Source organism: Sarcophilus harrisii, chromosome 4 (assembly GCF_902635505.1).
Source record: "Sarcophilus harrisii chromosome 4, mSarHar1.11, whole genome shotgun sequence".
Classification (NCBI taxonomy): domain Eukaryota; kingdom Metazoa; phylum Chordata; class Mammalia; order Dasyuromorphia; family Dasyuridae; genus Sarcophilus; species Sarcophilus harrisii.
Window position 1 is genome coordinate 400,966,151 of NC_045429.1, and position 23,784 is coordinate 400,989,934.

Sequence of the window (23,784 nt, forward strand, 5' to 3'; positions counted from 1 at the left end):
AGCAGGCTTTGAATTCAGGTCTTCCTAATTACAGGTATAACTTGCTTTCTACTTGTATCAGCTAGCTGCCTTGTAAAAAGATGAATGAGGTCCCTATTGCTCCAAATCTTCAAGTGAAGGAAAGGTGGCCACTTTCAGAGAATATTTTAGGAGGGGATATTACTCAGATCCTGATTGACTTAGAGAACCTCTGAAGTTCTTTTCAATTCAGAGTAAGTATTGAGAAGGGGGCTAGAATTATGCCATATGAGTATTAATCTGAGATGATTTAAAAAAGAAATTAGGGGTGGAAAAGAGATTGTACTGGGAGAAGAGAAAAGGAGTGGTAAATTGGGTTAATCATGCCATGTGAAGAAGCAAAAAATTATATTAATCTGAGAGAAGGTAAAAACATAGGATTAAGAGAGCTGAAAAGGATTTTACAACTATTGGAGTCAAACTTCCTTGTTTGATGAGATGATTGAGACCTGTGGTTGGTAATGTGTGACCTATCCAAGGAAAGAAGCAGAATTAGGATTCAAATCATCCTCTAACTCCTAGTCCTGAGTCCTGTCCTCTGAATTCTACTGTGCCCTTGAGTCTTCAAGAATTTGAAAGTCTTTTATGAAAGACAAATTATACTTATTGCAGGTGGCCGCCTAGCAGGACCAGAAGGAATGGGTAGATGATGAAAAGTAGGCAAGTTTAGGCTTGATAAAAGAAAAACTTCCTAACAACTAGAGGCATCTCAAAGTGGAAAGAGCTGTCCAGTGGGAGGGAGTTCCTATATTTTGAGGTCTCTTGGATAACCAGTTGCTAGTTTCTGGTGGGAGTTAGCCTTTAAAAAAGCAGGATGGTGATATGGACAAGAGAGCTGGAATTATGGAGTCAGAGAAACTGAGCTCTGAACAAGTCACTTAAACTCTTGACTCTTCATTTTATTCTTTGGCAAAATTGTGGAAGGGGAAGCGGTCAGAGATTTAGAGCTAAAAGAGAACTCCAGAGTTATCTAGTCCTGGGGCAACGAGGCAGCCTAGTGGATAGCATAGTGATCTGGAGTCTAAAGTCTTGAGTTCAAATGTGATATCAGCTGAATGGCCCAGGCAAGCCACTTAAACTTTGTTTGTCTCAGTTTTTTCAACTATAAGAGATGATAAGTCAAATAGCCTATCTCAAATGAGATATTTGTAAAGAGCTTGGCACGTTACAGATACTACACAAATTTTATTTCTTTTTTTGAGTTCAAGAGACTTGTCCAAAGTGACACAGATATGAATGAGGAAGTCAGGATTTAAATTCATATGAAGTTCATATTTCACTTCACTACCCTGTCTCTCATGATGACCCTTCCAGGTCAAAATCTATAATCTTTTGACACTTTTCAGCTACTTCTATCATTCTATGGATTCCAGTCTTCCCTCCCCCACCCTGAACGTTCTACTGGAGTTGCAAGAGCTAGGCTATGGGTGGTTCAAATTAGTGCATATCAATTCAAAACAGTTTGAGGAACACCTCCTAATCTGGTCAGATCAGCTTGTGTGTCATGATATACAGTACTCCTGAATTCCTACTGTTAGCCATGTGCAGAACTAGTAAACTGAACCGGCTTAAGCTTCAGGTCAAGTCTAATTCTGCTCTGTCTCTGGCTCAAATCTAACGCTGAGCTGGGTCTCAGCACAGCAAACCTGAGCATAGTCCAAAATATAGGCAGTTGCAGCCAGTATTAAGTAGTGTACTTTCCCTTCTATCCTCTAAAAATTTCCGATACTCTCCTTTCGATCATCAAGATTTTCAGGGAAGGTTTTTTGAGGGTCCATTTTGAGGATGTTGATGTTATTTTTTTCCCTTTAGGAAAGTTTTGTATTTTCTCAAGATGGCGCATGCTCACTGTCACACACACCTTGCCTTGCCATTAGAATTTCTGAGAGCTTCCAGGGTGAAATCGGATCTGGTTCTTTAACCCCATAATCTAACTGATAGAAGGTAATCAAATACTGGGCCTTACCATGTGATCGCACCGAATTCTCCTGTCTTCTCACCTGGGGATAACAGGTTTGTGCCATCTAAAAGGATGAAAAGGTAACTCAGAATATGTGGGGTCCTTATAGCCCAGGTGGATACCCTTATGAAGAAGAGGAGGTATGGGCCCCACAAATTGGAGGTTAGTGGAATTTTGACATTTATTTATTTGGGACCAGGTTGTTTCATGAGATTACTTAGAGATCCATGTATAGACATTTATAGATTTCAGTGGGTCTAACGCTTCATACTCTTTCGGTTATGAGATTTATAGGATAAGAACTGTGTGGATAAACTTGTGAGGGTTCTTCTTTAACAGCCAGTGGAATTTTTAGTGATGATAATTGTGTTATCATTCAACCTTTGTGATAACAAGATTATCCCTTTGGATTTAGAACCAGTAATAATTTTCAATGGATCAATCATAAAGAATGTTGATTTTATGTCTTCTGTTATTATTAGATCATCAATTGTGTTGTGTAGAGAGAAGATGAATGAGAGAGGGTATTTTTGTGGACTAGTGAATTTTTTTCTTCTTATAGATAGATTGATATGTTATCTTTGTTCCATATAATTAGTAGAACTTTATAGACGTTTTCATTTTTCCCTTCTTAAAAGTAATAGTGGTAGATGACTGGTAGCTGTTATTTTTTTTCCTCAGTGGTATAAATGTCAAAAAGAAGAATTTTCTAAAGAGTCAAAGAAATCCTATGGTTCATGCTTTAATGTAATTTCACATCTAAAGAACATAAGCAAAATTCTACAGGGGGTCCCTTTCTGGTTAATGTTCTGCTGAAACATTTGACCAAATGTCTTAGAGGGATGTTTTAATCTCTCAGGCTTCCAAATACTACATGATATTTTTGTGGAAGTTATGTTTATGTTATAGGTAAACCTAATATTTCTATTTAGATCTTTTGATTTAGCTGTCATTTCTGGAAGTCAAATAACCTGGCTTCAAATTCTAGTTTTACTACTCATTCCAAACTACTTACCTCTTTTTGAGCCTTTCAGTTTCCTTATCTAAAAAATGATAAGAGTTGCAATAAATGATCTCTGGGATACTGGTCAGTTCTAAATTCTATGATATCATGATATGAATTGGGAAGAAGAAAATCACTTATGATTACAAGGAAAAATAGGAAGAAAATGGGGGCTAATGTCAGAATCATAACTAGGTGTTCTGATAACTATGGAAAAACTGTGTCCAAGTATAGGGAGGAGACCTCACAAAGATGAATTGTGGAAGGACTGAAAAGCTGATACTTGGGGAAGACTACTACTCAGGGAAAGAGCAGAATAGGGTCAGGTTGGAGCAAAATTCATTTGGGTTGTAGAAAGGTCTTGAAGTTTCTACTTCCAGTATAAGACAGATCTTACCTCCATTGTACCATCAGTACCACTGTACCATTTGGCTTCCAAATGAGCTTTTATAGTGAGACAGTGAGGTGAGAATGAATAATCTGTCCCCTAAAAGGTCTGGCCTGCACTCAAGACAATGCAGTTGTAGGGGTCACTTTGTTGGATGGAGGCACAGTAATTGTTTCCTTCAATTCCAAGATTTGGGAACAATGTACACCATGTATGGCAATGGGCAGCTAAGTTATTGGGCTCTGAGAAAGAGTTCTATGATCTGGGATGAAAATCCGGAAGTAGGTGAAGGAGCAAGAACATTTATTTTGAGGGAGTGAATCAGGAAGAAGATGCAGAACTAACAAAAAACTTTGAGGTGCAGGGACAATGGACCTGAGGTCCACCAGGAAAGAAAGAATGTCCCTCTAAATTTTGGTTCTTTGGAATTTCTTCCTTGGTCACCAAATTATAATATATATATAAAACATAATATATATAATATACATATATAATTATACAATATTATTTGGAAAAATAATGAATTAGGAACGAAGTAGAGTCGGCAGCTTTGTATGTTTTCTTCCATGAAGCCATGATGTTGAAACAGGTTTAAATTACTCATGAGTCTGTCTGTTCCTACAAATTGGTAGCAAGGATGATGTGTGTACAAAAAGAAATGCTGCTTTCCAGATCAAGATGTCAAGATTCTAATTGGACCATTTAAAATCAAAGTGAAAAACCTTTAAGGAATTCCTCTGAGGAAATTGAAATAGGATTCTCAGAGACATTTTTGGTCTTTATCCCACTCTTTTTCCACAAAGAGGCATCAATTGTCTTAATTTCATGGGTCCTGTAATTAGCCTAGCTTTAGAGACAAAAAGAATTGAATTGTACTAATTAACTACAAAATCATTTGGCTTTATTAACTTCTTTGTTGCATAATTTTCTCATTCTCTTACCAAAAACTAAGAAAGAGAAATTTGTCCAAATATAAAGAAACTCAGAAATTTGGATTGACTGAATGTTTCATTATTTAAAAAAATCAATTCTAATCTTCTTTTGCTTCTCATTACATCTTTCTCAACCTATCTGCAAAAATAGATAATGGCCTTGGGTGACTTGAATGATAACAAATCTGGCTCCCATCTAAGTGGGGAAAATTGTAATAATAATAATGATAGCTAACATTTAATGTTTTAAGGCTTGCAAGCATTTTTCATGTTATGTCATTTAAATTTCCCAACAATATTGTGCAAATATTATCTTTGTTTTTACATGTTAACAGGTGTATGCTGAAAGTGGTTAAGTGACTTGTCCAGAGTCACACAGCTAATAAGTATTTGAGGCAGGATTTAAACTCAGGTTTTCTTGATGAGTTCAGAAATCTATTCACGGTGTCACCTACCCATCAAATACTGAAGTATCTTTTTCTGATCCTTATAGATAAAAATCTTAGTCCTTTCTCTTCTCTTTCTCTTTTAACCTCATCTTACACATGCAGGCATTTCTCTCAATCATTTGCCTTATATCCTAACCAAGGAATAGTAGAAAGAACCTTGAATTAGGAAATAAGAGATCTGAATTTTATCTCTATCTCTGTCATTAATCAAAGAAGTTAACATGATGAAGTGTTTTGCAAACCTTAAAGCACTATGTAAGTGCTATTATTATAGGTATAACACTGTATTGCAATTATCTATGTGACTATGGATAAATTAATTTGCTCATCTGTAAAGGAAGAATTTAGACCATCATTACAAATTTAGAGCTAAAAGGGATATCAGAGGTGATAGATTAGGTACAGATAGACATACTTTTTTTTTTTTTGACATGGCCAAAAATGATTATGCTTGATTATGCATATTTTCCTTTTTTATTTCTATGGGGAAGGGGAAAAGTGGGAGGGAGAAAAATATTTTTGTTAATTGTACATTTTTTTTTTAAAAAAGAAGGAACTTAAGGAGCCACCATGTCTTCAATTTTCTCTTTTCACAAATGAAGAAACTGAAGCCCATGAATACTAAGTGGCTTGCTCAAGGTTACATATAAAGTCATTAAGTGAATTTGTCCAAGGAGAGAAACATAATGATAATCAAAAGTAGGTTCAAACCCAGGGTCTTTCACTGTATTCTGTTTTTACTTTAATGTGCTTTTTACTCTTAAAATTCTGCTACTTAGTGAAAGAATAAGTATATCTTTGATACAGAATGATTGACTTGATATGTGTTATTTTTTTAAAAATATTTTGAGGAATTCCTTCCTTTTTTAAACTAATGTTTTATACCTCCTCATAACTATTTTAAACTTTTTTTTTAAAGTGTGGAGTTCCAAATTCTATCTCTCCCTTCTTCCCCTCCCCTTTCCTGAGACAATAAACAATCTGATATAGGTTATACATGTGCAATCATAAAAAATTTCCATAGAAGTTATTTTGTGCAAGAAAACTCAAACAGAAAGACAGGAAAAAGAAGGAAAGAAGGAAGGACCGAAGGAAGGAAGAACAGAAGGATGGAAGGAAGGAAAGAAGGAACAAACCAACAAACCAATGAACGGGAAAAATTGTGTGACTTAGTCTAAACAATGTCTTTCTCTAGAGTTAGATAGTATTTTTCAAAAATCTTTTTGAATTGTCTTGAATCATTGTATTGCTGGGAACAGCTAGGTCATTCACAGTTACTCATTGTATAATATTGCTGTTACTGTGTAAAATATTTTCCTGGTTCTGCTCATTTCACTTTATGTTAGTTTATGTAAGACTTTTTATTGTGTTTATGTAACAACATATAATCATATGCCACAATTTCTTCAGTTATTCCAAAATCTCTTCTGGCCCTCTCCTCTTTGGCTTTCCAAAGAATCTAAGCTTTCATGAAAAAGATTCAGACACCTTTCCTCTTCCTTTTACCCTCAACTCCCATGTCATAGCTTTAGTTCCTCAGTTATAGTTTGGCCTTCGGCTAGTTATTTCCTTACTTCTTGGCTTGCACATTAACATAGTAAGGGCTCAGTGCTTATTGATTGATTGCCCAAGAGCTGTTATTGTTCATCCTTCATTCTAAAACCATGACATCAGGGAAGTTATGTCATGAAATCCAAACGAATTAGATTTAAGTGAGGGAGGGCTGAAAAGTTACTAGCTTAATGTTTTCCTCCTGAGTCATCTGGGTCAAATAGCAAGATATAGATCAGGATGATTGGCGATAACCCAGGATGCAGTGGGAGACTTTGGCCTTCTTAAGCTAATGTCTTTAACAGATCTCAGTTAGATTGAGGCAATGTCCAACCAGTGAGTAAGGCTATGTGAGTAATGAGGCAGAAAATAGCCTCTTTTACCTAGTAAAAAAAAAGAAATCAATTGGGAAGGGGGAGACCATCAGGGGTTCTGGACAAAAAGAAACAAATGCTATCTACATTCACTCTGAGTCAATCAGAGTCCAAAGAATAATCAAAAGGGGCTTGGTCTGAGACCTGTTGTGGCCAATGAAAGCCAGAGTAATTTGGGTTTAAGGAATGGTTCTTAAGAAAGAAATCCAACCTGTAAATTCCAAGAAATTTCAGTGATCAAACTTTACATTCCCTTGGGCAGAGCACCCTCAGTTAAGGATCAGTTACTGATACCTTTTGTGGAGGGAAGGGAAGGGAAAGAAGAAAAAGAAAAAGAAAAAAAAAAGAGCTTTGGTCTCCAACTGGCCAGTTCCATTTGGGTCCCCAATGGGGCAGCTCCTACTACTAATCATTGAGACTATTGTTTGTCATTCATTCTCAAAGAGGACCATGATATCAGGGAGATGATGCCATGACATCCAAGTGAATAAGATTTAAGTGAAAGAGGGCTGTGCAAAGCCATTAGCTTCACTTTCCCTCCAGAACCATCTGGGTCCAGTGGTCCAGTGGATCAGGACAGTAGGAGATGGTCCTGGATTCATGCAGTGGGAAGCCCTGTCCTTTTTAAACTGAGGTCTTTAATAGATTTAAGAGATAAAAAAGAACCAACTCTAGTTTGTAGGGAGAGGATAGAGGCAAGAATCATAAAGTATGATGTTATGATCCATGTCCCGATTGAGCCCAGTCTCTCTGTTCTAGAGATTACCTTAAAACTATGTTCTCAAAATGTTTTGTCTGTCTAATTCCTTCATATTACCAACTTTATGTTTTCGTACTATAAACCACTATCAATGTTTTTGTTGCCTGGGAAACACACTTCATATATTCCTGGTAGCTTGTGAGAAGAAAATTGTGATGAGGTCATCTGACAAAATATTGTTGAGATTAGCTCTTAAGCCACTCCTTGTAATAGCCCCTGGTTTTAAGAAATCTCAATATATGAAAGTTGAGATTTATCAGATAGTTATTTTTGTAACTTTATTTCATATTTATTTATGCTGTCTTTGAAATAGTCAAGGAGATTTTTTTAAATATTAGGGAAGTTACATATGAAGAACCCTTTTCAGTACAGATCTGTTAATTCTTCTTCAGCTGAACATTAAATGTTTTCAGAATCTGGCCTATTTTTCCAGCCTGCCTAGGTGCCACATTCCAGCTAATAACTGGACTGCTTATCTTCCTTGTATGTGGCATTCCACCATCTTGATGCTTTTTTACAGGCTACCGCCATGCCTGGAATATATTCATTTCTCTGTTTTGTCTCTTAGATCCCTTGTTTCTTTCAAGGTTCAACTCAGGTATATTCTTCAAGGGGACTTTCCTGATTTGCCCAATTATTAATACTGTCCTACTCCAAATCACCCTATTTCCATATATCCTGTATTTACTTGTCTATAAACATGTGTCTTCCAGTGTACTCTGAGCTCCTTGAAGCCAAGGACTGTTTTAGATTCATCTGTGTAATCCCAGCTCCTAGAACAGTGCCTGGCATATAGTGGATGGTTAAGGAATATTTGTTGATTGTTTTAATTCAGGGAGATTTTAGGATCATATCTGCTAACAGCCATTTTAAAATACTTTATTAAACTCTTTTGTTAGTGCTTAGCATTTTTATAGACATTTCCCCTCATAACTTGACAGTGATAGTAATAGTAATAATAATATTCTTTAAAGTAGCACAGGAAAATAACACAGGATTTTAGCTGTAGCAGTCACTCTCTAATTGTCTGTTGAATGATTTAATAATGAATGTGTATTATTGCAGAAAATATCAAAGTTGGAAGGTCCTCTGAGGCCATTTAGGTGATCCCAAGCCCAAAAGGAACATATCCATCCTACAAGTAGTCATATAATAGCATATCTATCTCTAAGGAGAGAAAACCCAAAAGGATTCAGGGGAGTCCATTTGCACTTTTGGATATCCCTAATTGTTAAGAAGTTTCTGACTTTAAGCTTAGACTTCTTGGCAACTTTGACTTATTCCTTCTGGTTTTGCCCTTTGAGGTACAACAGAAGAAGTATAATTCCTTTTCCACACAGTAATAGCCTTCAAAATATTTGAAAAGGCTATTTTATCACAACCTGAATCTTCTCTTCTCCCAGATAAATGTCTCCAACTTTGTCAATTCACATGACATGAGCATGGAGCACTTTACCATCCTAGTTCCCTCTAACCATAGTATTCCATGTCTTGACTCTAGGTATTTTGATTGGCTGAGTCTCCTCATTTCTGTTTTCTGGCTTCTCAGGGCTCCTTCTAGTCCTAGCTAAAATTCCACCTTTTAAAGGAATCCTTTCTCACTTCTTATTAATTCTAATTACTCTTTCAGTTGTTTCTAATTTATTCAGTATATAGCTTATTTCATATAGTTATTTGCATGTTGTCTCTCCCACTAGACTCTGTTCCTTGAGAATGGAGACTGTCTTTTATCTTCCTTTATATTAGAATTTAGCATAGTTCCCGGAACATTGTAAACACTTAAATGCTTATTGACTAATCAAATGACCCAGAAATTCTATAGTTTTTCAGTAGGAGTTTTTAATCTGTGATTTTATCAGTATGAGCTACCCCTGTGATCCTGAGCAAATCACCTGACTTTTCTGTGCCTCTGTTGCCTTATATGAAAAATGACAAGGGTCTCCAAAGTCCTGTCTAGCTCTAAATCTTATGATCTTACTAATTTATACTTATCCTAATTACCTTTCATCTTATTAGAGTCAACCCATCATTTTGGCCTATAATGATCTTTTGGACTCTGTTTTGCAATGTGTTAAATATTATCTTCTGTTTCCTGACATCTGAAATTATGACAAATATGCCATCTATGTTTCTAGGTCACGTCACTGATAAAAACATTGACCAGCATAGGGTCAAAGGCAATTTATTCATCTGTAAAATCAAGGGCTGAACAAAATGGCATCTAATATCATAAAATTTAGAATCAGAGGAACTTCAGAAATCATCTTTTCCAGGTCCCCATTTTACAGACAAAAAAATTAGGTATAGGAAAGAAAGTGATCGAACTCACACAAATGGTAGACTGGGAAGTTGAATTTGGGGCTCCCCACTTTAAATTCCATGCTTTCCCTTTCAAGAGCTAGGTTTCTATGAATATACTCCAGTCTTTTTTTATCCTTTTCCCATAAATTATCCCAATTTAGGTAACTAGCAGTTCTGCAATGTACTACCTGTGTTAGAAGGAATCTATTCCCTCTGCTAACTATTTGAAAAGTTAGCCACAATAATGGGACAATAAATATCAATGCATATTTTTGAGTACTAAAGTGATACTGAGCTCTAAAAGCTTTTGAGGGGTTCCACATTATTCAGCCAATACTGTCTCAGCCTATAATTTTTAAACTGAGGTTGAACCTTATATGATTAAAAACATTTTTATGATAGAGAATAAAAATATTTTCAGGGGCATTAGAAAGTGAAAAGACTATGGGGGTTCTTCTTTCTCATAGAAAACCTCTTCTTTTTTATTGCCTAACAAAACACTTTTCCTGTATTTTTTTAAATTGCCTTCATACAAACTAGTGAGAGAAAATACATGCAAAAATCTTTGATTTCATTTGTGTGGGGAACTCTTTTCATCTAGGCACATTACAAATTATAATAACTTAGATGATAATTCCTGGAGTGTAGTTGGAGGCTCTGAGTGAGTAAATGATTTTAGAAAATTAAAAAACAAAAACATCTATTAAGATCTTATTTAGTGGTAAGCCCTAGGGATACAGATACAAAATCAAAGACATTTGATTCCAGTTTTCAAGAGACTTAAATTCTAACATGGAGAGGAGACATTTCATCTTGGGAGTATGGTGACAAGGGAGGGACATATTAAATTACAGGAATGAGTGGAAATATTTGTATAGCCAGCAGGTGTCAGTATGAAGTTTTTCTTTTAGGGTTTACCATCCAGCCAGGTACCCCAGGGCATGACCTTCCCTTGGTCTCTGCCATAGCTTAAAACTTTTCTTTGAGAAGCTCTGAACTACACCAGGCTCTGATTCAACAGTGATTTCTTTTAATCTCATGGTGAAATGGTTCCAATTCACTGGCTAATTTTTATTATTTTGGAGCTTATGTAAATTATTGAAAATCAAAATCATAAATTTTTTATTATGTTTGGAATGCTGAAATCTTGATTATTTTGGACTAAGGATGAAACACCTATTCTGTTCTAATTGTGTTTCCAGATATTTACCAATATCTTCCATTACATTCTACTCTGAGGACTACATACACAGATATGTACCACTGATCATTTACAGTTTTTATATGAAACAAAATCAGGAAATGGAAACAACTTAAAGAAATAGAAGAAATAGAGAAATTACAGCCAACACTTAGACAAATAAAGAGTACCAGAAAAAAGAGTTTGGGCAGGTGTAAAGGGGAACAGATAAATCTTTCACTGATTTGCTGCTGGGATAGTCACAACCTTCAGCCTCAATTGTGCCAAACAACTCTATCAGCATCTTTTAATAGATAGAACATCATACAGGGAAAGCACCGGTCACATCAATGATCTATTGTTAGTTTCCATTTAAACACCTGCTATCATGCTGAGCTTCACTCACTGCCATTGCCAATCAACTTTTCTCAGTTCCACAGTAAGGTTCAAAACCTCCTAGCACAGCAAGAAACCTGTTAGCCAGAATTTTGGATCCTTTTCCTCCAAATGAGAAGAACCCCTATTGTCCCTTTCAACTTTGATTCCCATAAATCTATGCAGCCAGTACCTGAAGTCTGGTTACGATAAACACGCTGTTCCTAAAGAGCAATGGCGGAGTTGATTCCTTGGTTTCAGAACTGGATGAAGTATGGGGCAAGAATAAAGGGCAGCATGGCTAAAGGGACTGCCTGAAATAACAGGCCCAATGAAATACTAACCAATCTTAGCAGCAGATGGGAGTTCCAAAGACTAAGGGGCTAAAGCCTCCAGGGTAGGTCTCTGATTCTGCTCCTTAAGAATCATGGTTAAATGACTTGCTCTGGACAAAACTTCTAGTTAAATGTCAGAGGGAAAATCTGAACATCTATAAAGATATACAAACATTGGTATAAATGTGTGTCCATAGAGTGTGTGTATATATGTATATATATTTATACAATGAATATACTATATATATGTATCTATATTTATATTAGTTATGTAACATAGTGAATAAGAGTACTGAGCCTGAAGTTAGGAATATCTGAGATCAAGTCCCACCTCAGACATTTGTTGGCTGTATGACCCTGGACACGTCATTTGACTCCTGCCTCAGTTTCCTTAACTGTAAAATGAGGATAATAATATCGCTTACCTCCCTAGATTGTTATGGGGATCAAATGAGATACTATTTGTAAAGTTCTTAGCAATCTGAAACATAGTAGGTGCTTAATATTTATTTCCTTCCTTTCATTGATATATGTATACACATACAGACATACAAACACACACATATTTATGTCTAGTTGTTACACACACACACAGATATATATATATATATATATATATATACTCACACATACATATAGTTATGTCTAGTTGTTACTTTGAAATTTAAGATTGAAGCTCAGATAGAGTTTAGGATGGGAAATGAAGAATGGAACATTATCATCATCATCTGTTATGGGCCAGAACTCTGGACTTGAAACAAAGGATTCTTATAAGGTACTAAGTCAGTGGAATTGATAGAGACAATAGTTATCTAATTTAGCATGGTTCAGTATGATTTATTTAATCCTACAAGGAGATGTTATGGGCCAGAACTTGAAACAAGGTACTAAGTGGAATTGAGGAGACAATGATTAAATCTAGTTTAACATTGATTTACTCCTACAACAAATAATGGTTTCCTAGTGATATAATGATTAGTTTGTACTTAGTGTGGAGCATATAAGCCAGGGAGATTCAGAGATTCAGAGCCAAGTGGACAGAAGGCTGGAAGCTGAAGGCTGGAATGTAAACCCTTAGATTCAGACAGATTCAGCCCATCTCACACCACCTTGGTGGCAAGCTCTCCTCCTTTGCTTCTCCACTAAAATCAAGACTCTGGAAGGCCTCCAGAAAACTAGCCGAGCCCCCAAGTGAAGGAGATAGGACTTTGAAGGAGACAATAAAGGATTTGGACTTTAACACCTGGCTGCACTTGTGGTGATTACTGAACTGAAACGAAGGCTGCTCCAGAGACCCCAAAAAAACCTCAACAGAGAACATCACATTTTAAAGAGAATATTACAATCATCTCTAAATATCAACATAAGACAATTGTCAGCAAAGCTCCAGTTTCCTGTGGCTATTTAAACCCTTAGATATTTATGAACACATTTAAGGGCTTTTTGGCAATGAAACTAAAAAGTAAAATTCTCCCTTTAGCAGAATTTTGATTATAGAAACACTCATCAATCAGAAATAATCAGTAAACAGACCATTGCTTTGTCTCTTTCCTATGAAATATTTTGTTGCTTTCAGTTATCTAAGACTGTTATTTAAAAAAAAAACAAACAGATCTGTGATTTCATTATGTAGGGAGCTCCCAGTGATGAACTTCTTCTCTTGCTACAAACCAACTCCATTTTTGCAATTTATATTTTTAAAAAATGTATTTTCATCTTTTTCATTAAATATTTCTCAATTACATGTAAATTTTTTAACAATCTTTTTTTTTGTTTCAAATTTCTCTCTTCCTCCCTTCTGGACCCTCTTCTTGAGAAGGCATGCTAAACATATTAGCCATGTTGTAAAAAAAAGCACAGGTAAAAATAAAAATAAAACAAGAAAAATAAAGTTGATGTTTCAATCTGCATTGAATTCAGTTCTCTTGGTGGATAGCATTTTTCATTATGGGTCCTTTGGAATTGTCTTGGATCCTTGTCTCAGAGTAGCTAACTTTTCCATAGTTGTTTATTCTTATAATATTGTTCTTGCTTTGTACAGTGTATAGGTTCTGCTCACTTTATATTAGTTCATACGTGTCTTCCCATGTTTTTTTGAAACCATTTTGCCCATCATTTCTTAAAGCAAAAATAATATTCTATCACAATTATATGTTATAGCTTAATCTGTCATTCCCTAGTTGATGGACATCCCCCTGAATGTCCAGTTCTTTGCCACCACAAAAATTGCTACAAATAAGTTTTGTACATATGGGTCCTTTTTCCTTTTCTTTGATCTCATTGGGATACAGACCTAGAAATAGTATTGCTAGGTCAGAGTACCTACAGTTTTATAACTCATTGGTCATGGTTCCATGCAATTTATATTCTCTAAGTGATACTTGAGGCAATGAGAGATGATTTGCCAAGGGTCAAACCAGTCTGTTTCAGAGATGGAATTTGATCCCAATTCTTCCTTACTCTCAGGAAAACTCTTTATCCATTATGCCATGCTGCCTTTATTAAATATATATATATATATATATATATATAAATTTACTACTGATGTTCAGTTTTCAGTCCCATCTTACTCTTTGTGACCCCATTTGGGTTTTTCTTGACAAAAATACTTGGTAGCAGCTTGCCATTTCCTTTACCAGTTCATTTTACAGATGAGGAAACTGAGGGAAACAGGATTAAGTGACTTACCCAGGGTGACTCAGTAAATAAGCTAGTATTTGAGGCCAGATTTGAATGAAGATGAGTCTTTATGACTCAAGTCCAGCACTCTACTGTGCCACCTAGTATCTCAGTTTACTACTATTAGTAGTCCTTCTTCCATCACCTGCACTTATTTTGCCTGCATCAATACCTAACTCTGGCCATTTCCTCATTAATTGCCTATTATCTTGGAGAAACTTTTTTTTCCTGATTGGTGACTGTTTCTCTCAGACCACTACTTCATGAAAGTCTCAGTCCTGTTTCAAATCACTTCCTACCCTCTTAGCTATCTCCTCCTCCTCTTTTTATCCACCTCTCCTGTTTGAAGTCAACTCTGCCATTATCCTTGATATGTGCCAATGTAGCATCTATGGTTACATTTATAGTCCCATAACTTTACTCAAAATCTATCTTGTAAATCAAGCTTTCTTAAACTCTGGGTTGCTATTAATTGAATGTGGAGGTTGTGCAATTATTATTTGTTATCTGAAAATGTTTGATTTGTAAACCTATTCCATAGACCTACATACCTGGAATTGCATCAAAAATTTCTTTGTTTCTATTTATTTCATTTTTTATATTTCATTATCAATGAAAATCAGTGTAGGCAAAATATCATGGGCAACTAAAATTCAGTCTAGGCTTCAGAATCTTGATTATAGGTAAAGTTCCTTACTAGTCAATATTAATTGCTTCAGAAGCAACAAGAAATAAAATGTATTGACTGTGTTATTCAAAAGGAAGCAAATTACCTTTTCCTCCCACCCCAACTAAATACTCCTTGGGATACTACTGACAGGAAGAAAGCAGAGGAAATCATGATCTGCTAATATTTCTGTCCCCTAGGGACATAAAATGAAGGGAATTGAGTCTGGTATAGATATATTTCACAACTACAGGTATTTACTAAAGTGAAAGTTCACTTGTGCTGATAGGCCCAAAGTTCAACCAGCCAATATCAAGGTCATCTAAGCTCATATAGGCTGTGTCTCACACAGGTTGATGCTGTAATCAAATAAGATAATATTTGTAAAAGTGCTTGGCACATTGAAGTGTTTAATAAATGCTTATTCCCTGCATTTCCCCTCTTCCCCTCTTTTGGGGGAAGACAGGAAATAATCTTGTGCATTGAATAAGGCATCTTGGCATGAAGACAAAAATTACTGAATGCAGTAAACTGCTAAAACACATCTGATACTTCTTTCCTTTCCCAGAATTCCTGGGTCATTTATGTGAGTGCCTGTCCATCTTGTCTACTATGTCATTTACTGTTTTTGCTTAATTTTTGCATTATTTTAATTATCTGAAGCCATTGTACACTTTAATTTCTCTAGTTTAGTCATTGTATTGGTTCACATATTTTTTAGGAGATCCTTAGCTTTGTTTGTAATCTGTTTTGTGAACTTGACCAGCATTTTTTTTTAATTTTAATAGCTTTTTATTTACAAGGTATATGCATAGATAATTTTACAGCCTTGACAATTGCCAAACCTTTTGTTCCAATTTTTCCCCTCCTTCCCCCCCACCCCCTCCCCTAGATGGCAGGATGACCAATACATGTTAAATATATAAAGTATAAATTAAATACAAAATAAGTATACATGTCCAAACCATTATTTTGCTTTACAAAAAGAATCAGACTCTGAAATATTTTACAATTAGCCTGTGAAGGAAATCAAAAATGCAGGGCAAAAATGTAGGGACTGGGAATTCTATGTAATGGTTCTTAGTCATCTCCCAGAGTTTTTTCAGGTGTAGCTGGTTCAGTTCATTACTGCTCCATTAGAACTGATTTGGTTCATCTTATTGCTGAAGATGGCTAGGTCCATCAGAATTGATCATTATATAGTATTGTTGTTGAAGTATATAATGATCTCCTGGTTCTGCTGATTTCACTCAGCATCAGTTCATGCAAGTCTCTCCAGACTTTTCTGAAATCATCTTGTTGTTGACCAACATTTCTCTGTGTTGCCTTCTAACTTTCGGGATTGACACTCAAATTACTGTCCCATTGAGTTATGAGTTCAGGTTCATTTCACTTTATGATATGGTCTTAATTGTCTCAGCTATACATTTTGTTAAATTGGTCATGTTTATTAAAACTAAGATTTTTTTTAAAGTGAAATCTAGCCAATCTGATTATCAGTTATCAGAGGTATGTGATCCGGGCACCCAAAGAACCATCTGCAAACTCCAGGTATTTTCACTGGTTGTTACACATGTCTAGAATTCTCTCCCTCCTCATCTTCATCTCAGAGCTTCCTTGTCTTCCTTCAAGTTCAGCTAAAATTCCACCCTCTGCAAGAAGCCTTTCCTGTCCTAAATACTAGTTCCTTCTTTCTGAAAGACTGCTTCAAAGTTGACTGACAGTATACTACATGTCTTTGTACATAGTTCTTTGCATATAATCTCCTTCAGTGGGAGCTTGAGAACAAGAATAAGTTTTTTACTTTTCTTTGTACCCCCTTAGCATGATCCCTGATACATAGTAAATGTTTAATAAATAAGTAGATGTTCATTGACTTACTTACCCTGACACTCAATCATTGGGAGTCAGAACACACAATAGCCTAATTTTTTAGAGAATTATTCCATTAATAAAGTTTGCTGAAGTTGCTTGGGAGTACTTGAATACTTTTATTTGAATAGTTTTAAAAGCACTAAGTAATTTTTAAAGTAGTATTTTTACAGATTTGATATGATCAGAGACCAGAAGATCAAAATGAGAATGATTTGGTATCAGGTCAGCTTTTGCAAACATTATAAATATTATATTTCTGTGTATGGGTCTTTGTAAAAGCACATATACCTATGTTCATCTATGTTTATCATCTATCTATCTGCCTATCTATCTTTGTGACTTCTTTAAAGTCATTGTTCTCCATCTACATTGCTAAAATTTCTGCCTTGATTCAGCAGCCAAAATGATTTGGTGTAATATTTTAAGTTTGGGATGAAAATTCCCTCTATTTTCCTTATAATCTATCAAATTGCCTTCCACATCTCCATTCCTGTATATTATCATCTCAGACTCACCTCTATTATCAAAAAAACCCAATACCCTAATTCTTTTATGCAGTATCTCAATGCTCCTAACTGCCTCCCCAGCCATTTTTTTGATGCCAATTCTCTTATTTAAGTAAATCTCAGTCCAGCAATAACTAGTTGCCTTAAACAATTAAGAACATCCATATCATATCTTCAAAACATTATTTTTCCATGCAGTTATAATTTAAGTGGAAAGAATCTTGGATTTGGAGTCCTAGTCTCAATTCAATTTAACAATTGAGCAAACATTTACTGAAAGCCTATTATGTACAAAACATGGTGCTTTGTGCATAGTAGTGCATACAATCCCTTTTCCTACCCTGAAAACAAAATCAGTCCCAACCCTTCATCTTTCATACTACTGCGGCAAGGGGGGTTATGTAGTTAAATACTGAATAATTGTATGAAATAGAGGGTACCAACAATTGGGGATGGGATGGAAGAGTGAGCATCAGAAAAGGCCTTTATGTAAGAGGCCTTATCTGAGCTGAATATGGAAGGATTCAAGGAATTTCAGGACTTTAAGAATTAGAGACAAGGAAGATGAAGTGCATTAAGCAAGGCGGGGAGAGAGAACCCCTGTGCAAAATGCAGGCAAGAGACTGAATGCTCAGTTTGGAGAAGAGCTGGTAGGTCATATTGGATGTAGTAAAGTGAAATAAATCTGGAAAGCAACAAAGAGGAAACTAGATAGTGAAGGGCCTAAAAAATACCAGAATAGATATTTTATACTTTATCCTATTGGAGGACTCTGAATTTTTCATTAAAAAAATGACACGGTCAGAATTGTCACTGTCATTAGCTATGTGATTTTGGAGAAGTTATTCAACTTTTTTTCATTTTCCTTTCCTGTAAAATATAATATTTGAATTACTTACCTCATCCTGAGTCCCCCAAACTGTTTTGTGTTCATTTATGATTAGGTTATGAATTCTATGTATATAAGGGATTCAGCAAGACTTGGAAGTTTTCTTCTAAAGAGTTCTTCCATAAACTACTCTTTGTAGAATTTTTCTTTAGGGTAGACAACTATGGTACTATTGTAAGGTTGCACCTCAGAACTTTGACCTCACTAGGTGAGAAAACAATGGTTCTATGACCTCATCAGAACTTTGCTATGTATGGGCAGGTTCACTTACAACTTTTGGGGGAGGTTGTTAAGTCTCTCAGAAATTTCGTTTTTTCACTAATGTACAGATTTTAACTTAAGAAAGACATTATTAAACTGATAGTAACTAATTGTTCTTCATGCTAATTTTTTTAGATAAGATATTCATCACTTATCACCACTTAATAAATATGTATTTTCTTTTTATATTTCATCATCACAGTATTCACAAAATATTCATTTTTAAGATAGGGTAGAGGGTTGGGATGGAGTGCTTTTATTTTGAATCAGACTTTTTAGGGTTTCTAATAATAAGATAATGAAAACTTTTTTTCCCCCTTAAGTATCTGAAGTGTTCCTTTAATCAAACTATGGGTGGGAAATCTTTTGAGAAAATATTGTTAAGCCTTTTAGTTTGGTATTATACAAAAGGAGTTTTCTCTATACTAGTCAAATTTAGGGATGTTCATTCAGATCTCATTTTATCTCCTCTGACAACTGACTTAATGATGCAAACTTGATTACTCAGAGGAGTAATTATAGGAGGGAAATTTGCTTTGAATTGTGACCTTGAAAATAATATTTTGCTTTGTTTAACTTTACTGCACTGTGTGAAGCATAGGAGGTAGTGTGATAGAGAGCTTGCTCTGGACTTGGAGAATGTGAGTTCAAAGTTTATCTCTGCTGATTTCTAACTGTGAGACCTTAAATTAATTCAATTTTTTGGGTACAGTTTCTGCAGCTGTAAAATAAAAAAAGTTAGTTTAAATAGGCTTCAGAGGCCCTTTCAGGTCTAGATCCATCCACACTGAATTTCTGTTCTTTTTCTTTTCCTCCTTCTCCTCTCCTCCTTCTTCCTTTTTTTTCTTTCCAATGTCACACAGCTAGTACATGTCTGAGGCCAAATTTTGAACTTAGCCCTCCTGACATCAGAGCTAATTTTCTATCTACTGTGAATTTCTATAAATATATATAGAATAAGACAACTTAAGTTCACAATATAAAATTTTAAAAAGGGCTCTGTAGTAAATTAGAACTCCAAAATCTATTTTTAGACTTCCTGTAAATATAAAACCAATTAGGAAAATATGTTAGGATAGATTTAAAATTTATATGAATGAAATTTGGAAATTCTTGTGTTGAAATTGACACATTTGAAATACAAGTAAATTCACAGTAGATAGAAGGAAACTGCTAAATTCGTTGAGTCATATTTTTTATTTTTCATTATCTTTTGCGTGTTAGATATAAATGATAGATTTCTAAGATAGACGTTGGGTATGAATAGGTTCAAGTTATACTGACACCAGGATTCTAGCAATAGATCCATTTGAGAGTTGGGGGATTAAATTAAAGATTTTAATGAATTGTTTCTCCACTCCATGCTTTCCCTCCTCCAATAGTTAGGCTTCAATAGGCTTTTCAAAATCTTTGGTACTAACTTTCTCTTGGAATGGACTAAAGAGTCAGAGGTAGTCTTTTCAAATAAAAACATCAGCTGCTGTCATGTTTGCAGAGACATCCACCTCAGTTGGGGTGAGGAGTCAGCAAAAGTGGTATAATAGAAGGAAGACTATGGAATCAAAGGACTTGGTTGCAAATCCAGTCTCTGACACTTTCTAACTTGGGCCCAAAAGAAATATCTTTTCTGTATCTAAATTTTATCATTTGCAAAGTGCTGTTTCTTGAGCATGATACTCTAGCTCCCTACTCTTGAGCATCTCTACTGCTGTCCCGCATTTCTGGAATCCTCTCCTTTCTCATTTCCAGCGTCTATCTTCTCTGGTTGCCTTCATATTTTACCTAAAATCCCACCTCCAATAGCCTCTCCCAATCCTCCTTAATCTTACTTAGTGCCTTGTCTCTGGGATGATCTCCAATCTATCCTGTCTATATGTCTGTATGGTATGCACATTTGTAGTTACATGATCGTCTCCTTCATTAAATTGTGAACTGCCATCATTAGATTGTGAGCTGGTTAAAAGCAGATTTTTTTTTTTTTTTTTTTGCCTTTCTTTGTATCTCTGTGGGATTTAGTACTGTGAATATAGTCAACACCTAATGTTTGTTGACTGACTGATTGATTGATGGAGATGGATAATTCTCAGATTCTTCTATCTCTAAATTTATGATTTGGAAGGATAAAAGAATTGATACATACAATCACGTGAATTTACTACAACAGATATAATTCAAACCAATTTTATGGGGTTAATTTACATATGATTGCTGAGCCTAGGCTTGGAGTCCGGAAGATCTGAGTTCAAAAGTGAGACACCTTGTAGCTGTGTTGGTTGCCTTAGTTTCCTCACCTTTAAAATGGGGATAATAACAATACCTAGCTTTCAAAGTTGTTGTGAGGGTCAAATGAGATAATAATTGTAAAGTGCTTAGCACAGTGACTGGCACATAGTGAAAACTATATAAATGTTAGATATTGTATGTCTGGCTTGTTTTTTTTTCTGAGGCAGAAAGCCAGACTGATAGCATCTAGGAGGAGATGATCATTTTAAAACATAATGCTTAGGTGACCACAAGGTTTGAAAGATGACTCATTCACTAAAAACATCACTGCTCAGTCTATGATCTGCAAAACATGGAGTATAACTCAGAGTGTGTTGTATCTCTCATTAATCCAGAATTACTTTGTATTCCCAGCAACACAACACATTCCCAGGCCTTTGTATTTAAAAACACTTCTGAAGTTTAGAGGTAGTTAGTGTTCAGACCTCTGGATGTCCGGAATGCGTTCAGTTTTTTTACTAATTTTACAATGGTCTAATAAGGATTAATGAGAATTTTCAAACACTTTAATTTTCAGAATAGAAAAAAAACCTTTCCTTAAAGGTATAGCCTTCTGTCTTGAAAGCTGGTTTAGGTCAGTTGGTTATAGTGACCTGATAATTAGTCTAAGGCCAGCCAATTAGCTTAGCTTCATCACAGATTGGTCTCAATGCTCCGTTCAATAAATTCAGTCCCTTTCTTGGTTGAGACTAGTGGGCACTGTGCGGAGGGATCAACACACAACCAACATCACTCCCGGAAAAGCGCATGTCCTAATGGTGGAAGGTCAGTAGCATCAGTTTTGAATAGGCAACAGTGACAACTAATTAATCACATAGTAGAACAAGCCCTAGTTTTCATAAGCGTTAAGAATTAGCCGATGGTGTCATTTTCGAATAGGCAACAGTGACAATTAACCAGCCACATAAATGTAACATATAAGAGCAAGCGCTAGTTTGCATAAGTATTAGCACCTTTTAAGCAGAAATAAGCCAAGTTTTAGGTAAAAGACTGCTCTTTTTGGGATGCAGCCACGGATGCCAGAACGAAAGAAATTGTTTTTGAGGGTTATCCCGTTTCTTCATCTCTTTCCATCTTCTCCAAAAACACGATTGAAAGAGTCACGTCAGATGATGCCTCTGAGCAAAGTTAAGCCTGCAACCCCAGGAAGTCTGAATGGAACTTCCCCTCCCTTCTTCTTCCGTTTCCCCCAACCCCCCGGAAAAATCACAAAATTTATGAGTAACAGCTGAAAATCCTGATGAGGGTAGTCCATCATTACCTTCTCTTCTAGGATATGGGAATAACTTTTTCTTTTAAAGAAAGAAATCCCAAAGATATTGGGAGGGACTATATATGATGGATAGAGGATATTGCTCCAAGTAAAGCTAAAAGGGAAATTTTAAGTACGGGGAGGGGGAGAGGAAGTCAGTATCTTGGGCTGGAAAGTGGCTAGGAGGTGGCTAACTGCAACGGGAGGAAGGAATAAATACATGAAGTTAGACGCCGGAGCTTTTAGAACCTATGGCGGGAGAGGATTTAGTGGGAGAGCTGAAGAAGGGATTCTAATCTTAGAGCATCCGAGTCTTACGGCAGTGCCCCTCCCCCACCACCCCTCTCACTCCAATGTTCCATTCACAAGTTTCTGGCCTAGAGGCCCCTCCCGGTTCCTCCCGGCCTAGGGCGCAGTTTCCTCTGCTGCAATTGGTGAGCTGCAACAAAGCCTTAGCAACCGGCTCCTAGTGACCCGATTGGGCGCCTGGTAACTACTCGGGCGTGGGGCTGGGGGGGGGGGGGGAGGGAGATAGGAGAGGGGCGGCCTCTTTAAGGGATGGCCGCGGAGCGGTGAAAGTGGAGGAAGGGGGGGGGGGGGGGGAGGTAGGTCCGGGGGTGGACCTAGAGGAGGAGGAGGAGGAGGAGAAGGAGGAGGAAGGAGAAGAAGAGAAGAAGCAGCAGCAGCAGCAGCAGCAGAAGCAAAAACAGAAGCAGGAGAAGGAGCTGAAGGCAGGGGAGGAGCAGCGGCTGCCAGTCGGGCAGGCACCCAGGCGCCTGCCTGCCTGCAGCACAAGTAGCCACGGGCGCGATCGGGGCCAGTAGTCTCCTCCTCCATGATCACTTTGGGGGCCGGGAGCAGACTTTGCCCGGACGTGAGAGCTGGTCTGCGTATCTCAAGGCGCGGCGGCGGCGGAGCGGGGTCGGGCGCGGTGCAGCGGCGGCCCGGGGAGTGTGCGCCCCGCGAAGGCAGGGCTCGAGCTCGGGCTCCCCTCGGAATGTCCCCGGGGCGCCCCGCGCGCTGACCCCCCAGCAGCCTCCGCCTTCTGCTCCCGCTCCTGCCGCCGCCGCCGCCTTCGCCGTAGCCGCCGCGGTAACCTCCGCCGCCAGTTTTCTCTCCGCCTGGCTTCGCGCTCGGAGCTCCGAGCTCTTTGGCCCTGGGGAAGAAGGGAACTCCCGGGGGGTGGGTGAACCAAGTCACGATCAAGCCCTTTAGAGCACGGCTCTCGCTTAAGATGGCAGCGGACGCCGGAGACCTAATCGGGGCTTCTGAGTTCTTGAAAGGTAAGGGGCAGCCCTCCTGAGCCCCCGCCCCTTTCATCCCGTTCAGTCCCTGTCCTGTCCCATCCTGTCCAGCATTGTCCCGCCTTTTCCAGGCTACGCAGCCGAGGGGCTCTCAGGCCAGCGCCGGGCTTCTCCGCACCCCTCTGGTTGGTGTCCCCTAGCTCCCCAGGGACCCCCTGCCGCTTCCGGCTTCTGGTCCTTCCCCGCCTCCCGGAGTCGGTCCTTGGTCTGAGCGCATCCCCCCGCAGCAGCTGCTCCTCACGTCCCTTTCTGGGACTCTTACCTAGCGGGGGGAGGGGAGGGGAGGGGAGGGGAGAGAGACGCCTTCCCGGGACACCCGGAGGAGAGCTTCCCCCTCTCCCGCTTTCCTCTTCATCCCTCGGACCTCTCTATTCTTTTGGACCCCACCCCCTCTCCAAGCCACACCCCTTTCTCTCCCCCTCCCACCTCTTTTTCTTAGTCC

At 37.5% G+C, this 23,784-nt stretch overlaps 1 protein-coding gene and 1 long non-coding RNA gene across 15 annotated transcripts in view; one reads left to right on the top strand and one right to left on the bottom strand.

The window, feature by feature from the left end:
* LOC116423393 overlaps positions 1-20,822 on the bottom strand; it is a 52,352-nt gene extending 31,530 nt beyond the window's left edge. Inside the window, exons 1-2 of the long non-coding RNA XR_004233991.1 lie at positions 18,253-20,822; positions 1,985-2,042 (exon numbers count right to left, since the gene is read on the bottom strand). This is a non-coding gene — a long non-coding RNA (uncharacterized LOC116423393). The remainder of the gene's footprint in view (positions 1-1,984; positions 2,043-18,252) is intronic.
* A 118-nt stretch (positions 20,823-20,940) lies between these two features.
* Positions 20,941-23,784, top strand: part of CDC14A (cell division cycle 14A) — a 284,358-nt gene continuing 281,514 nt past the window's right edge. For 13 of the 14 annotated variants that reach the window (XR_004233993.1, XR_004233992.1, XM_031967156.1 and 10 more), the window contains exon 1: positions 23,186-23,321. Coding sequence is in view for 12 of the 14 variants with exons in the window: in XM_031967156.1 (XP_031823016.1) it covers positions 23,273-23,321 (49 nt within the window). In the remaining 2 variants the exon portion in view is untranslated. Of the gene's footprint in view, positions 21,552-23,185; positions 23,322-23,784 lie in introns of those variants that run through there. The other variant, XM_031967153.1, reaches the window with a different exon arrangement.